We start from the raw sequence: 15,851 nt of genomic DNA on the forward strand, positions 1-15,851 counted from the left end.
TGACATTTGTGGGGCCAAGACTTTGGTTTCAGAGTTTGCATGGTACGCTTCCTTCCTGCGTTCGGGGGAAGTGTTAGTGTATACATGTTCTAGCATTAACTTTCTGCTTCTTAAGAAAAGTTTTTTCAGGTTTTTAATTAATTTCTTTTCATTTTTTCTGTAGTTGGAAAGGGTACATTAAGATCCAGATTCTAGTTTCTTTGATAAAACACTTAAGTCCAGAATAAGTCGTTGGAGTTGCTTTGCTCTGTATGAAAAATTTTCAAGATGAGTGATATGTTAAAGTGAGAAAGAACATTCCCACTTAGTTTTTTACTCCTATATACAAACATCCACTGACGTGTTTATGTACACTTACATATATGTATTATAAATGCGTATATATGTGTATGTATATACATACCTATATATGTATACAATGTATACACATATGTGTATGCCTTTAGATATCTATAAACCAAGGACAGTTGCTGTCTCTCTCCATATATATTTGCATGCAGGCATGTATGTTCACATATATGTAGCACATATCATTGATTTAGATTATTTACTATATATTAGATATGTCTTTTTTAGAGAGACGCGTGTAACTTGTTCTTGATTATCTTCCTGGAGACTGAGAGGGTGCAGGTCAGTGAACAGGATCCCCAGCAAGCTGTCCAAGTGAATGTAAAAGAGCTATTGCAGAGGAAGACAAATTTTCCTCCTTACAAACCCATGCCCTGTTTTAACATGATAATTCTTCGTTCAGTTAGACACTGTTTGCTTGCCCTTACATAAAGAGTCAAAGTTGTCCAGTGGCTGGCTCAGGTCACCCTAAGATATTTAATAGAAATAGCTTTTAATTTCTTCCTTTCCTTGGTAACAACCCTTTCAGGAGTTGACTATATTGTGCTGGTCTTCCCAAAGTTTCTAAACAAATGGAAGTAATTGTTGCCTTTAAAAGGAGAGCATTTCTGTCTATAAAAGCTTTGAGGTTTTCTGTATTCGCTAAGCTTTTCTTGATTTTCTCACCTGTATGAGATGGTGCTTAAAATTAATGTCATTTTCTGGTTATTCTTTTATTTCATGAGGCCAGTATATCTCTGCCGGCTTGCTCTTAAGGACAGAATATACTTTCACGTAATCTAAATCAGACCAATCTAAATCACACCTGTGTCTAGTGATTTATAGTCACAGGTTTCAGATCTCCAAGGGCAGGTGGATAACTTAGGGACTCAGCCAGAAATCTGGTCACCTGAAAATGGGTGGTATTGTATAATGATGAACAATACAAAAAAAAAAAAATCTGAAAGAGGAAATCAGGTAATTATGGCTAAGAGAACACTACAGCACAAAATGCTGGTGGGCAGGGTTCTTTTGAGACTTTCTCAGTGATAGTATATTGAAATTTTATATTCAGGAAAGCCTTGAGATTTGCCTCTGGTATTGCATGCCATGAGAAATGTCTTCTTGTCTTCTCCCTACCATACCATAGTATGACAAGCCATGTGCTGGTTTTCAGCTAGTCCCACCAAAAGAGAAAAAATAATAAAGATACATTTTGGAAATCTGAAATCTCTTGAACATTTTTAAGCATTGTTTTGAGGCTTGGCTTAGATTTAGGTGGGTGTTTTAGGGGCCATTCTTTATCTCTGGAGAAGGTACTCTCCTGTGATGGACTGTTGGAGGCAACGGGTAGTTAGCAAACCGTGGTTCAAGCCCTTTCTGTGAGTCAGAGCAAGAGAGAGTGACCTTTTCCAAGAACACAGGGTATCCAACTATTGAGTATTGCTGTCTTGTGTTGAGGCCATTTGATGAATTCCATGGGCTGCAGAATGGCTGTTGTGTATGATGACTGCAGGCTGGTGCTCAGAGGGACACCCAAGGGTCCAGTCTCTGGTCTGATTCCAACAGGAAGGGGGTCTGACCATGAATCTCCCATGTCCCAGACGGATATCCATGTCATTGGGCTGCAGATAGGAAGGAGCAAGAAAGCTCTGTTTTGTGAATTTAGTTGTTTGCTTTTATCAGCAACGCTGCAAAACCGAAATGCTGGCTTGAGCAAAATTTTTCTTCATTTCTACACAAATTGCTCCAGTTCTTATTTTGCATTAGTCAACTTTTCATGACTTGATGGTTCAATCAAAAAAAGAAAAAGACAACAACCCAGTATGGTATAATAGTCATAGCTTGTTTAATACTGTACCGTGTCTTAGGTAGCACCAAATTCAAGAATTGTCTCTCTGGGTAAAGAGAAACGCTCCTGGGAATAACAACCTGTTTGCTCTTCTTGTTTTCATGAGTGGTCTTCATAGCCCAAACAAAGATGTGCTCTTAGAAAACAAACCCTCTTGTATACTAGTCATTGGTGGTATTGCTGAAGGAGAAAATGAAAAGAAGTCACTACTCTGTTTCTCATGTTCTTCTCCCTCTGTTCTGCAAGACTGACAGGGAGGACTAGCATCTCCCTCCCCGTGAAGGAAGCAGGAATAAATGTAAAAATTAGTGTTGGAGCCTAAAAGACATTCCACTGTTCCCAGGAGTCCCAAGATACTTAAGGCTGTTCTCTCATTTTGGGATGTCAAATCAGCTCCCCAGTAACAGCCCCAGTAGTTCCAGGGCCCTTTAACCAACCCTGCTGACTTGTCTGGAGCTGCAAATCTCCATGTCCTACCTCAACCACAGCTGCAGGTCACAGCATAGGATGCATGGTTATAGGCATATATGACCATTCGTTCTGTTTAGTAATTTTGAAGAGAACGACAGGAGACCTAGTGAGTATCACAATACTTGCTAATTCACTGCTTGCTTTAAGTAAAACTAAAGGTATGCACAACGTAAAATAAACAGGAAAAGATTTTGTAATATTTTGGATTGTATAGTCCATTAGGAAGTCCATATACTTGTGCTTTTTCTGTTTATTTTATGTTTCCTGGGAATTTGCAGTATGTTGCCTAGAAGGAAAAGCATCATGTCGGATTGCTGCTGATTTTTCAAGTCCTTTCAGATAGGACATCAGCTCGAAAGAGCACCCAGAATGAAAGAAGTGACATCTGGTTTATTGTGGGTGGCTTGCAAACAGTTAACTTAAACTCTACAATGCCAAAGCACATCTTTTTTCTTTAAGGTACTCCTTCAGGATCTTCCTCTCTCTGTCTCTCTTCCCTTTTTTTACTTCCTTCAGTTGGTTAAGAAGGGCTGGACACAACTTCCTCCAGAGCAGATCAGCGGTGCTCTGAGCATCAGCCAGAATAAAGTAGTTAGGAAACAAAACATGACACTCACCCCACATCCCCATGAAAGCAAGAAATGAGTTCTGTCCTGTTCTTTTTCTTTGGATCACTTATTCTGCTGGGATGTAGAATGAGCTAAAGAAAAGTGCCAACGTGGAAAGAAAACACTGGTCATCTTGGGATAAGTTCTGTCCTTAGCTCCACATGGACGATTTCTATCAGTTTAGTGTGTTGCGTGGCTCACAAGTGTTCCTGCACAACCACTCCATGCTGGACTGGGTAGTGTTGATAATGAAGCTTGGCAGAGTAGACCAGATATTAGCTCAGCCTATTCTTGAAAATGCTTCCTTAACATCCTAAATGACCATTTATAATGCTCTGCTTTACAGCTTTTCTAACAGCATCAAAATATAAAGATTGAGACTCCAATGCAGATCATCTCAAGAGCACACTCTAATTTAGCCTCAAATTTCTTCCCGCTCTAAAACCGCTAGTGTTTTCTGTGTATGTCTCTCTCTCTCTCACACATTGATTTTCTTTTCCTCTCTGCCTCTTTCTTTCTCTATCCACATCAAAATATTATTGTTTTGCCCACTTGACACTCTCAGTGGGATGCTGCCGAGTACAGAGTATTCTAGCCCTCATTCAGCCAAGCTCTTTCGGCATATGTTTTATTTTAAGTGTGTTACAGACCAGCCCAGAGCCACTGTATATATTTGGGCTTATTCACACTCTTATGCTTTGTTAGACTGGCACCAGAACATTGAAGAATATTGTGAGGTTTCAATTAATTACGAGTTTGTGTTTGTCTTCCTGCTGTTGGGCTTTCTGTTCCAGTTTACAAACACAATTTTTAGCACCATCAGTCATACCAAGAAATAGTAAGGAGTCCGGTCTGGCTAAGAAGGGTCTGGCTGCTGCAGTTCCCTTCCGAACACGAATTTGTCCAACTTCCCTACGGAAGGGAGGCTCACCTACTCTTCAGCAGCAGATATCCTTTGGTCCTGTTGCCAGGATCCTCCAGAGTGGGTGCTTCGTGTGCTGGGTCTACACACGAGCAGGTGGCAGACTGGAGGAGTGTAGGAGAGCCAGTTATAAAAAAAAAAACCCCAAACCCTCCAGATTGCATTGTCTGTCTTCCCCCCACCACTTTGCAGAGGGAAACACTGTCAGCATCAAAGTGAAGTACTCACTCCTCCTTCTCCCCTCCCACCCTTTTGCTGAGGCAAAAACTTTCCTCCTACAGCAACCAGCAGTCTGTGTGCTACGTGGTGGTTTTCTTAAAGGAGGGAACAAACTACAATGTCCCGTGTGGCCATGCAGCTCATCTGACTTTAGGTACCTTGCACAGCTGATGGAGAATACAGGCCACCTCCAGAAGATGATTCATCCCCCTGAAATGGCAATCATCTTCTAAACATGCCCATCCTTCCACTGACGTTAGGAGGAGCTCGGGAAGTCTGCGCTCCTAGCTTGGGCACCCTTGTGAAGTGCCTGAGTGGGAGTTAGGCAGGATGAATACGGGCCGGATTGCAACAGGAAAGGAGACTCTTGTATCTGCCGAGTTGCAATCTTGCTGGGTAACAGAGTGTGCACGAGACAAGCAGAAAGCTGCAGGCAACTCTGTCTCGTGTTTATTTGAGTTACAGAAGGGGAAGAGGATTGTGAAGGGGGAAGAGAAAATCAGATAACTATATTGAAACTGAGACAATCAAGAGGCCTATTTTAAGTCTGCAGCGTAAATCTGTTGCATTTCTGATTGGACTGATACCTCAGAGTGAATTAAGGCTAAAACTGACCCAGCCTGACACAGAGCGCAGGGCTCAAGGGTCTTTGAGATACTCAAGGTCTTTAAAATACTCATGCTCTTTGAGAGGTGTTTCTCCCAAAGGTAGCACTCAGTCTGCCCAGCCCTGGCATCATCATGTCAGAGATTAGGGAAAGCAGGACCAGCACAGCTGGTGATGGGTTTCCCTGCTCTTTTACTTTCTTCCCATCAGGTTTTTTCTGATCAGTGTAACTATAGCACAGAATCGCATTGAGATTCCTGGGAAAAGGAGAAAGGTGTAAAAAACTTTCCACGTTCAGTTTGCCAGGATGAGCTGCTAAGTTTGCAGAGCTTTAGAGGCAAGACTTCCAATGAATCATTTTGACAGGCTTATGGAGAGCTTCTTTGCCATAAATCACCATTTTTCCTGCAAACATCGATGGTATTCTAAAACACAAGGCCGAGAAATCCTATATTCACTTTACCTGGTGCCTTTTTAATTGTCAGTATAAGAAAGTCTGAGTACAATAATATCTACACACCTCCTCAATCAGTTAGGGAAAATCTATTGGTTTTGACTAGCTGTCCTTCTTGCGATAAATCTTGGCCTTATCATTCCCGCATGGATAAGAACATCCTGTGGAAGATGGCGAACGATTAGAGGCCGTCAGCTTCAGCGCCAGTGCACACCTTACCACAGGTGCCTCGTGCCGCTCCCTTTAGGTCGAGTGAGAAAGACCATGGGTCTTCCTTTGCCCAAAGGAGACGGGTTGTGTGGAAGAGGCAAGAAAATGTGTTTCCTGCTGTTTGAACCCTAATTATTCAATTTAAAGCCTTGAGCAAATTAGACCCAAGACTCCTCAGGTCTACCGATGAGTTGTTTCTTATACTAGTACACTCCCCAGAAACTAGTTGGATGCTAACACCAGGGACTGGGCTGGCAGCGCCAGTGCATGTGGTGCCCTTTACTAGTGGAAGGACTTCCACATAGATAGGCTTTGACTTTCTATGGGTCCACAAGGGATGCTTTAGGGATGGGAGACTGAAAACCCCTTCTTCCAGTGAGGCAGTTCCAGTCATGGGGAATTACCTTTGTAGAGATTTGCAAGTCGCAAAGGCCATTGCATGGTTTATCGGAGACTGCTTTAATATTGTAGCACCAGAGACCGGCTTAAGGACAGAGTATGTCTTAATTCTGAATTTTCACGATTTTGTTATTTAAAGTAAGGCTACTAATAATATAATCTTTGCACGTATTGTGTTTTGCATCAGTATTTTCATGGCTAGCCACCAAAGACACAGTTTGTTCATGAAAGCTTCTGAACTTGTCAGTGTGAGACAAAGGCTGTTTAGTTCTGGCTAGAAATGTTAACAACGTTGCTGTGTGCTCCAGAGCCTGAAATCATTTTCCATACTCTGCAGCAAGGTACACACCTACCGAGGCATTGGTTTAAAAATGTGCTCTGCTAATTTGTAGTCAGGTTTTGGATCCATTCTAGTATTTCAGCTCCCTACATCTATAAAGATACCTTCACTTACACAGCCAGGAAACAACCTCAAAACAGATTAAAAGATGGGAACTCTTCAAAGACTGCAAGATTAATTTAATGTCCTGCAGATTCTCTCAGTAAGCTAGTGGTAAAAAAACCCCAACCCTACAGCTTTTCAAATCTATATAAAATATTTATCCGCCAAGATTTTTAATGGTAGAATCTGCCTAAGTATTTACTCTCAGTGACCTGTATAGTTAAGGCTTACATAATTACGCTATACACCATTTACTGGAAAGGCTTTAAATATTCATTGACTCCTCATGTGTTAATGTAAACAAGGCACTTAGAATACCTAGGGTTTTTAATTCCTGCAAGGTGAAAAAGATGTCTGAAGCAGATGTTACTGCTTGGATGAGTGTTGCTCTGAAGCAACAGGGCAGATTGATGCTACTTAAATCACAGAGCACAGTGGCTTCTGGCCAGAGATGTGCACGCCTGCACACCTCGGATTCTGACCCCAAACCAGTGTTCTTCAGGAGCTAGCTCTGCCTAAGTAAATAAAGTTGAAAAAAGTGTGAAAGGGTTGAGTATCAGTGGAAAATCAGACCTTTACATTTCCCACTGCCTTCATCGAATCCCATCTGTTTTATTGGTTTGTCAAGAACATCCAGCCAAAACAGGCGGAAAGGGGAGGCAGCGAGGAGTTTGTATGCACAGGCCTGGGCAAGGCAGCACGGAGCCTGGCGCAGACATCACGCCTGCTGCTGGAAGTAAAGAAAACTGTACTCTCTTTTTCACTGGTCCTTAGGGGACAGACGGAGAAACTATCTATCTGCTCCTCCTGGAGCAGAGGAACAAGACGGGGGGGGCAAGGGGCACAACATGGCACGTGGCTGCCAGGGCTGGGGGAGAGGGACAGGCAAGGCAGGCGAGTTCAAATGCATCAAATACAAGAACTGCCAGAATTACTCCTCGTCTGCTGCTGTTGCTGGTTTTACACGTCTAGTTGGTTAAAATTAATTTAACCTGCGTTTTCTTAGACTGTCCTATCCGCAATTATTCTATTCCATGTGTAAATGATTATGACTTTGCTAATTAGCAAGTTCTTGCTTACCTGTGAGTTTCAAAGTCCAAGGCAAATCAAAACATCACAAAATCACTTGTTCTGAAACATTATATGGATTTACCCACTAAATCTTGACAGCAAACAGCACAAAATTATCTTTCCCCATGTACCAGTACACAAGAGCCTGCTTTTAATGAATCACAAATCGGATTCATTCTACTTATGCTTAAAGAACTGTGGATGCGTTTAACATGGTTGTAGCATTTTAAAAGGCTATTCAAAGGGGGGACAAACCCCAGCTCCCCTTCCTTTTAGGAATACTGAGGTTTTGGCGGTGGATAACACAGCTGTCTTCTCACTTCAGGCATTGCTCACTCAAAGGAATATAGTTAACTTCCAGGCTTCTTTTATCTTAGACCTTTTAAAGATGAATAAACGAAAAAGCAGCAGCTGATCAAAATAACAAAGGGTGGTAAGGTGCCTTTAGTTTCCTATAAGAGTGTCTGCAAATTCCTGGTGGAATTCTAGGCCCGGCGCTGATGGAGCTGGCTAAGGCTATCGATCGCCACTTGAATTCACTGAATAAATAATGGTTGCCATAGTTATTGAGCATTCACAACTGGTGGGGAAGCACGGAAATCTCCAAAACACCTCCTGTGACAGTTTTGCTGGAAAATCACCCAATTAATTCTGTCTCATATAATGAAAATTATGTGAGATATGGAGGATGTTTGGAGTCCTTGTACTAGAATTTCAATCATAATTGAGCATCACCGCCGCCTATTTTAGCAGCTTACGAGAAAAGGGCACTTGCCATCTCTTCTTTTCTGTGGCAGAAAGGTTAACTGGCATCATATAACCCCAACTGTTTGGAGGAATCTTATACTTTCAAAGCATTTTTTGTGTTTGAGTACCAGGGTATGGATTTGGGCTACACCGAAGAAAACGAGCGCTCTCGATTTGTGGTAGGGATGCTGACGGTTTTTTTTCTCTCGCTTTGCAGAACGACATGGATTAAAAGAACCAAAGAAAGTGGAAGAGCTATGCAACAAGATCACAAGCAGTTTGAAAGATCACTTAACTTTCAGTTGCCAAAACAAAGGACAACCGCTTGAGTCTGCAGAGCCGAAGGTACTGGGTGTTCTGGCTGACTTGCGTTCTCTCTGCACACTGGGACTGCAGCGCATCTTTTACCTGAAACTGGAAGATCTGGTGCCAGCCCCTTCCATTATCGACAGGCTGTTTCTGGACACCTTACCCTTCTGAGTCAAACCACCTCCCGAAAGGCAAACGCCCACCAGAGCAGGCAAACGGATCGTGACTTACAGCTAACATTTCTGTCCTCACCTAACAGAAAAGCAGCTCCGAGTCTAAAATGAGGTCTTTTCTGGCGCTTTGTCCTTACAACCTGAGGCCTGAAACTTACTGGCTTACTGGTTTGGGGTTGTGTTCTTTGTTTTCTTTTGTGTGATTTGGGGTTTTTAAATGGCTAATATGGCACTTTTGGACAATGCTATCCCAGCAGCAGTAAAAGGTTAACATGACTGTTTTAAATCTGTTGTTTAACACCTCATGGTATATGAGGAATACAGTTGTAGAAGCTGTGTTTGAAAACAAGAACAGCAAATAGTTGTTTGCCAGGGTAGTATGTGTTTCGTGAGGATACCTTTAGCATACTTCCTGCATCAAGGGCACATACATCAGCACAATCTAAACAAACAAAAAAAATCACTTTTTTAGCAAAGTACATTCAATTGAACATTTCATACAAATTAAATATAGCAAAATGACAATGGCTGTTAGCTCCCATGCTCAAGTGCAATTTTTTAAAGTGCTGTCTTACTAAGTCTCGTTTATTAACTAATTTATTTTACTATGAAAACAAACAGAAGAAATCAAGTGAGAAAATTACATGCACTAACTTACCTGACAGAGTTTTCCAAACTTGATTCCATGTAGCGCAACTTATTGACAAATGTATGTGGAAGACACGGGAGCAATTGTGGCTCGGCTGCTCCTTAGCTAAGGAAATCGGAGTAAGTAGTGACTGGAGCATACAGGGTCAGCATCAGGGATAGTTTGGCTTTAGACTTCTAACATAAGCGACTAGTTAGTAAACAGACAGAAGATGGTTTTCGAGAACAAGCAAGTCTTGTAAAATAGTATGAATGTAAGTGCTAGGAAGGATATAGTGGGCTGCGTTTAAACATTCCGTGTTCGTACTCCTTTTTGTATGTTTATACTGTTGATGCCATATTAATATGAAATAATTTGTTGCATAGTGTCTTTATTTGTATAAATGTTTGTATGCATGGTATATTGTAATGGCTTTGCCTGTATTTATTGCAATGACTGCCAGCTCATGGGAGCCCTGTTACACATGATAACTAAATGGGGTGTTCACACTGACTCAGATACACCAGTTGGAAAACTATATACATATATATAATGTGTGTATATATATATGTATATACCTATATTTGTGTGCGTGTGTGCGCGTGCGCGTGTCTTTTTATTAACCATTTGTATATAAAATATCTGTCAAATCACAAGCAGAGTTATTTTACAGTTTATTTGCAGTGACTTCTAAGGCAGTACTGTTTAGCACTTTGATATTAAAATCTTGCTCATGTTTTGCTAAATTCAAATAATATTTAAAAAGTTTAGTTCTAAAAAACTTTATATGCACTGTATTAAGTCAAAATTTTGTTGGTCATTTTGCTAAGGAAATTTTTGAATGTCAACCTGATGTCACTGTATCTTTTGTTAGCTTTAAACATTCTAGCTTTTGTCTTTTTTTAAACTATGCTGTTTATATGGAAATTAAATTATACAATCAAACAGATGCCAAATGAATTGCCTAATTGCTGCAAAGGATAACCCAGATATCGAGTCACTGTATGGTTTTCAAATAGTAATCTGGTATTTTATCACTTACTATGTTTGGATGTGCTTTTATGAAAAAATTATTCTTATATCGAGATTTATAGTAGTGTCAATAGGGAAACAGACTTCTAATCACTATAGTTAATATTTCCGGTTTACCTGCAGATAATATTTGGAAAAGTATTGCTTTTTGTATTGACTTTTAAGCTTATGTGCAAACATAATAGCATAATTAAATATCAGAGAAGCTAATGTTTCTTGTAGGTTGCTGTAACAAGCCTGACCAGCAAGACAAATATATTTTGACTGAATTTGCTTTTGTATATACTAAATATATATATATATACGTATATATATATACACACTCACACACATGTGCGCATACAAAAACATACAGACACAAAATCCAAAAGTATGTTTACTTTTGTCTCCTTGTGTAAGACACAAGGTCCCTTGAGAAATGACTTTTATCTAGGGACAAATCCTGCCAGGTGCTGAGCACCAGCCAGATGAGGGCTCGCAGGCGCTTCTTGCGGGTGGGCCCTTACAGAGAATTTTCAGGCGAATCAGCATAGTACAGTAAAACTGCTTTTTTGTTGAGCAAGGTTTATTTATTAAGTGGAATGTGAGTGGGAGGTAGCAGGTCCAGAGCCCCGTGTGAGACTTCACGTAGCCGGTGTCCTCCAGTCTTCCATAGATAGTCTTAACTGTGATGCTCTCCCAAATCCCGTCATCTGTGGAATTGTCCTTCGTGTCAACTTCAGTACGCAGATTCATCCTAGAGTACAACCAGTGACAGGTCACAGTGGTAAAAGAAAGAGTTAACGCAGAATAAAACTACTACTTTTCTTAGAGCTCTCTCAGTGTGAACATGCCTTTGTCTAGGCAGAATTCAGGAATATATCAGGTGTTAAGGGAGAGTGCCTTGCTTTTATTTCAGACAACAGTGTTTCAAGAGTTTCTTCACTCCGCTAACCGCAGTAGTTTTTCTCTTTTTCTTTCTTCTTTCTTTTTTTTTTTTTTTGTGGTGTTAACCTGTGGGTTGAAAGAAATGCTCTTGTACATATACAATGTAAATTAAAATTATTAAATTGAATAACATTTTTTTCAGAGGCCCCATGTGTGTTGAATAAGTATGCTTAATTCTGTTGAAATCTGATGTGAATTTTTTATCATTTATAAAACATTAAAAAAATTGTCTACTTGAGTCTTAAAAGTGGAAAAATTGGTGAAGCATGCTTAAGAATGCTGGCAATTTAATGGCTAGTCTTTTGATTAAAATAGCTTTTATACAAATACAATAAGACCTGCAGTGTCTGGTTATGCAACCTCAATTGGATATTGAGATCTGGACCGTGGTTGTCCCAGGGGCTGAGCTATATACAGACCAGAGCAGAGAGACCACCTGCCCCTCACTGTGCTTCTGCTCTGTGCCAGGAAGGGACTGTAATGAACTCACAAGTGATGACGGCCACAAGGGAGGGCGGGGATGGCTATGGGGCTCGTGGTCCCATATAGCACCCATGTCTGGCTAGAAAGAGCTCTGATCCCATCTTCTCCACCTCTGGGTCAGTAAATTCTGGTAAGACATCACTCCAGCAAGCACCTGCAGCATTTTCTTTAAATGTGAGTCCAGTTCCTTTCCTCACCATGCCTTTGCTTTGTAGGAGGGATCACCCACCCCTGCCAGAGAAAACTGTTTGGCTACAAATGCATTTTCTACAAATGCAGTTTTGAGAGGCATCTGCCACTATTCCGGGTATTGCCATAGGTACTGATGGCTCCGGCACACCTCCGCGAGAGCTGTTCTTCTGCAGGAACCACTCGGCTGGAGGTTACATCAAATGGCGTGCTGTGGCGGGCTGCAGGATTGGCAGCTCCTTCTTTGGAAATGTGACAAAAACAAAAGGTTGCTCAAACTCTTCCAAATTATTTGTTGCTTTTTTCCTATGCCTTATTTTTAAAATTAAACCGAAAATCTTAAAATCGTTAATGAGAATGGCACTGCACTTTGCATAATAGTCCCCTGTCAGGCAAAACAAGGCAGATCTCGTGACCAACCCGCAACAGGGTCTGAATTTTCACCCTAGGAGAAAAAGCTTAGCCTCACTAAACTCACAAGTATCTCAATTTGTAATTACTTCAGGGGTCGTAAGTTGTGTCCTTAGACACGGGAAGAGAACCGTGTCCCGATCTAGATCACCTGCACTTGTGTCTTTACGTGCACCTTACGTGCACACCTAAACCGCATCAGTGGCAGAGTCCTTGCAATGGATGAGATGCCCAGCGATTGACTGGTGTTGGAAGGTTCAGCCGAGTCAGGGATATGATAGCTGGTTCCTCTAGTAGAGACCATTCTTGGACAGGAGGCTGGCACCCCAAAGTGAGCAACTTTAACTAGAGGCGAGTCAAATCTCTTTGTACAGCTTTCCTACCTTTACTTTTCGTATTCAGGTTCATTTGTCCAATATGCAAAGCTAAAATTTCAGTTACGTTGCAGACAGGAGGGAGAGAGAGAGAGGTTTAATTGTACAAAATGAAGCATGGCTCTGACAAAAATTGGCTACTCCCTCTATGGACTCTATGAAACATGTCTTTTGATTAATTATTTGTATTATAGCAACACCTAGAGGCCACAACAGAGATCAGGACCCCATTTTGCTAGCTGTCCTGATTAGCACCTCCAGTACCCTCCCGGGAGAAGCTCCAGTCCAAACAGACAAAAGAAAAAGAAAGAGGAGGAACACAGGAAAAAAGGAGTAGCGTGCCATACCCAAAGGCATATAGCGCTTCAGTCACAGAGTTAGAAATAAAAACTTTTGTTTACTGAGCCGGTGTCCAGTGAATGCTTTTACTTTGTTTTCCTTTTCTTTCCCTGAGCAATTAATGCTGCCACTGTATCAAATTTTATGCAAATACGATAAAAGCATTGACAAATTCAAAATAACCCATGTATTCAAATTGATTTTGTTTATCCTGTGTATATAAGCAGTCCATGAGACTATTCAAAATCCTGGTCAATCACATGTTTGGAACTAAGCTGTGATACAAACTAGATAGTATTTAGAAAAGAGATATTTAGCTGTTCTTTATTAAATTAATGAAATCGACCATTAGGAATATTTCAAGACATGGATTAAACAATAATTATTAATGGATAAAAAAGATTAACTTTTAAAAATGCCAAACTATTGATGTACTGGTTGAATAAATGGGAAGTCAATTAATCAAATTCTTAGCAGCAGATGACATTTGAGAACTGTATTCCAAACCTACATTGGTGACAATTACCAATACAGTGATTTGTCAAATAAAAGAAGAAACTTGTTTATCATATGGAAACACTTTTAGCCATTTTTCTCCTGTTTTATTTTTTAACATTAGACACCTTTACATTTATATTCATGATATGGAATGTTTGTCGTAGAGAGCAATTAGGTCTCCCCTCAGCCTCCTCTTCTCCAGGCTGAACAACCTCAGCCGCTCCTCATCAGACTTGTGGTCCAGACCCCTCACCAGCTTTGTTGCCCTTCTCTGGACATGTTCCAGCACCTCAATGTCCTTCTTGTAGTGAGGGGCCCAACACCGAACACAGTATTTGAGGTGGGGCCTCACCAGTGCGGAGTACAGGGACACGATCCCTTCCCAACTCCTGCTGGCCACGCTATTCCTGATACAAGCCAGGATGCCATTGGCCTTCTTGGCCACCTGGGCACACTGCTGGCTCATACACAGCTGTCAACCAACACCCCCAGGTCCTTTTCTGCCAGGCAGCTTTCCAGCCACTCTTCCCCAAGCCTGTAGTGCTGCATGGGGTTGTTGTGACCCAAGTGCAGGACCCAGCACTTGGCCTTGTTCAACCTCATACAGTTAGCCTTGGCCCATCAATCCAGCCTGTCTGGGTCCATCTATAGAGCCTTCCTACCCTCAAGCAGACCAATGCTCCCGCCCAGCTTGGTGTTGTCTGCAAACTTACTGAGGGTGCACTTGATCTCCTCGTCCAGATAACTGATAAGGTTATTAAACAGAACTGGCCCCAATACTGAGCCCTGGGGAACACTACCTATGACCAACTGGATTTAACTCTGTTTACCACAACTCTTTGGGCCTGGCCAGCCAGCCAGTTTTTTACCCAGCGAAGAGTACGCACATCCAAGGTATGAGCAGCCGGTTTCTCCACAAGTGCTAAATGGAGCCAAAGGCTTTACTAAAGTCCAGGTAGACTACATCCACAGCCTTGCCCTCATTCACTAAGCAGGTCACTTTGTCATAGGAGATCAGGTTAGTCAAGAAGGACCCGCCTTTCATAAGCCCATGCTGACTGGGCATGATCACCTGGTTGTCCTGTACATGCCGTGTGATGGCACTCAAGATGATCTGCTCCATTTTAGATTATTTATCACTTTTTCTTAGAAGAACAGAGAACTCTGGGCCTGTACAGGTGGAATTTTATCTCAAATAGGTAAATAAACAAGCTAAGTGACATTCAAGTAAAGAAATGTGTTTAAATCGCTAAAATATCTCAAACAACCCAAAGTCTTTCACCTGCTAAGTAATGTATTAAAAAACTCCCTCCATAATGACTTCCACTATGGTCAGTGATAAGCACAACTATAGAAGCGAAAGTGAATTACAGAGATGGCTTGATACTGGGGAAACTTTCAAATGTAGCAGACAGAAAACAGAAATTAATTTACCTTTCATGGGGTCTTATTATTTATCTTGCTGTGTTTCCTAATTAATTGACGATATTGATGTTTACACAGGGATTTGCTCCTTTCCAACTTCGCTTGATCCTGTGAAGAAGTCAGAATGCTGTATTTGTAGTATCACATTTATTGCCATGGCAACAGTCAGGGTTTTCACAAACACTAATTAGGGTTGGCAACTTGGAATGTTTTCAGTACAGTCCCATATAATTTCCCCTCTTTTATCCATTTCTCTTTATACCTTACTTTAACGATCGACTTCTTCAGTATGTATACAGGTTTTTCCCCCATGCCTTCAGGATTCAGTTAATACCTTCTCTGATTTACAGCCACCTTTCTTACACCTCCGCACACATCCAGTTAAGAAGTAACTGCAGTCCCTACCTGCATTTGTGTTAAGCTCCATTTCTTACACTTCAAATTAATCCAAGTTTCAGTACAACCAGCTGGTTTCTATGCCAGCATGTGCAAAAGTAGTAAGAAAAGGTACAGAGGCTTAGCTGCATCTTCCCAGGCAAGCTACTTTTAAAGGTAGATGCTAAATCTTGCTCAAGGCGGAGTACAAGCCTTCTGTTTGTGGAAGCCTAAGTTCTGTGAATATCTAAAGATCATGTAAAATATTTTAATTCAAGCATATCAAGAACATTTATAGACATTTAATCTAATAAGTAATAATATGGAGAGGTGGGCCCATGTGAATCTCATGAAGTTCAA

The 15,851-nt window shown here is 41.2% G+C and overlaps 1 protein-coding gene across 2 annotated transcripts in view; it reads left to right on the forward strand.

Annotated features, from left to right (window-relative positions):
• NR4A3 (nuclear receptor subfamily 4 group A member 3) overlaps positions 1-11,444 on the forward strand; it is a 24,037-nt gene extending 12,593 nt beyond the window's left edge. Inside the window, exon 6 of one of the 2 annotated variants that reach the window (XM_009643486.2) lies at positions 8,546-11,444. In XM_009643486.2, the coding sequence (XP_009641781.1) occupies positions 8,546-8,808 (263 nt within the window). In that variant the 3' untranslated portion in view covers positions 8,809-11,444. The remainder of the gene's footprint in view (positions 1-8,545) is intronic. The other variant, XM_035899001.1, reaches the window with a different exon arrangement.
• Positions 11,445-15,851: the final 4,407 nt, after the last annotated feature.

The sequence above is a fragment of the Egretta garzetta genome, unplaced genomic scaffold (genome assembly GCF_000687185.1).
Source record: "Egretta garzetta isolate BGI_Z169 unplaced genomic scaffold, ASM68718v1 scaffold88, whole genome shotgun sequence".
Lineage (NCBI taxonomy): Eukaryota > Metazoa > Chordata > Aves > Pelecaniformes > Ardeidae > Egretta > Egretta garzetta.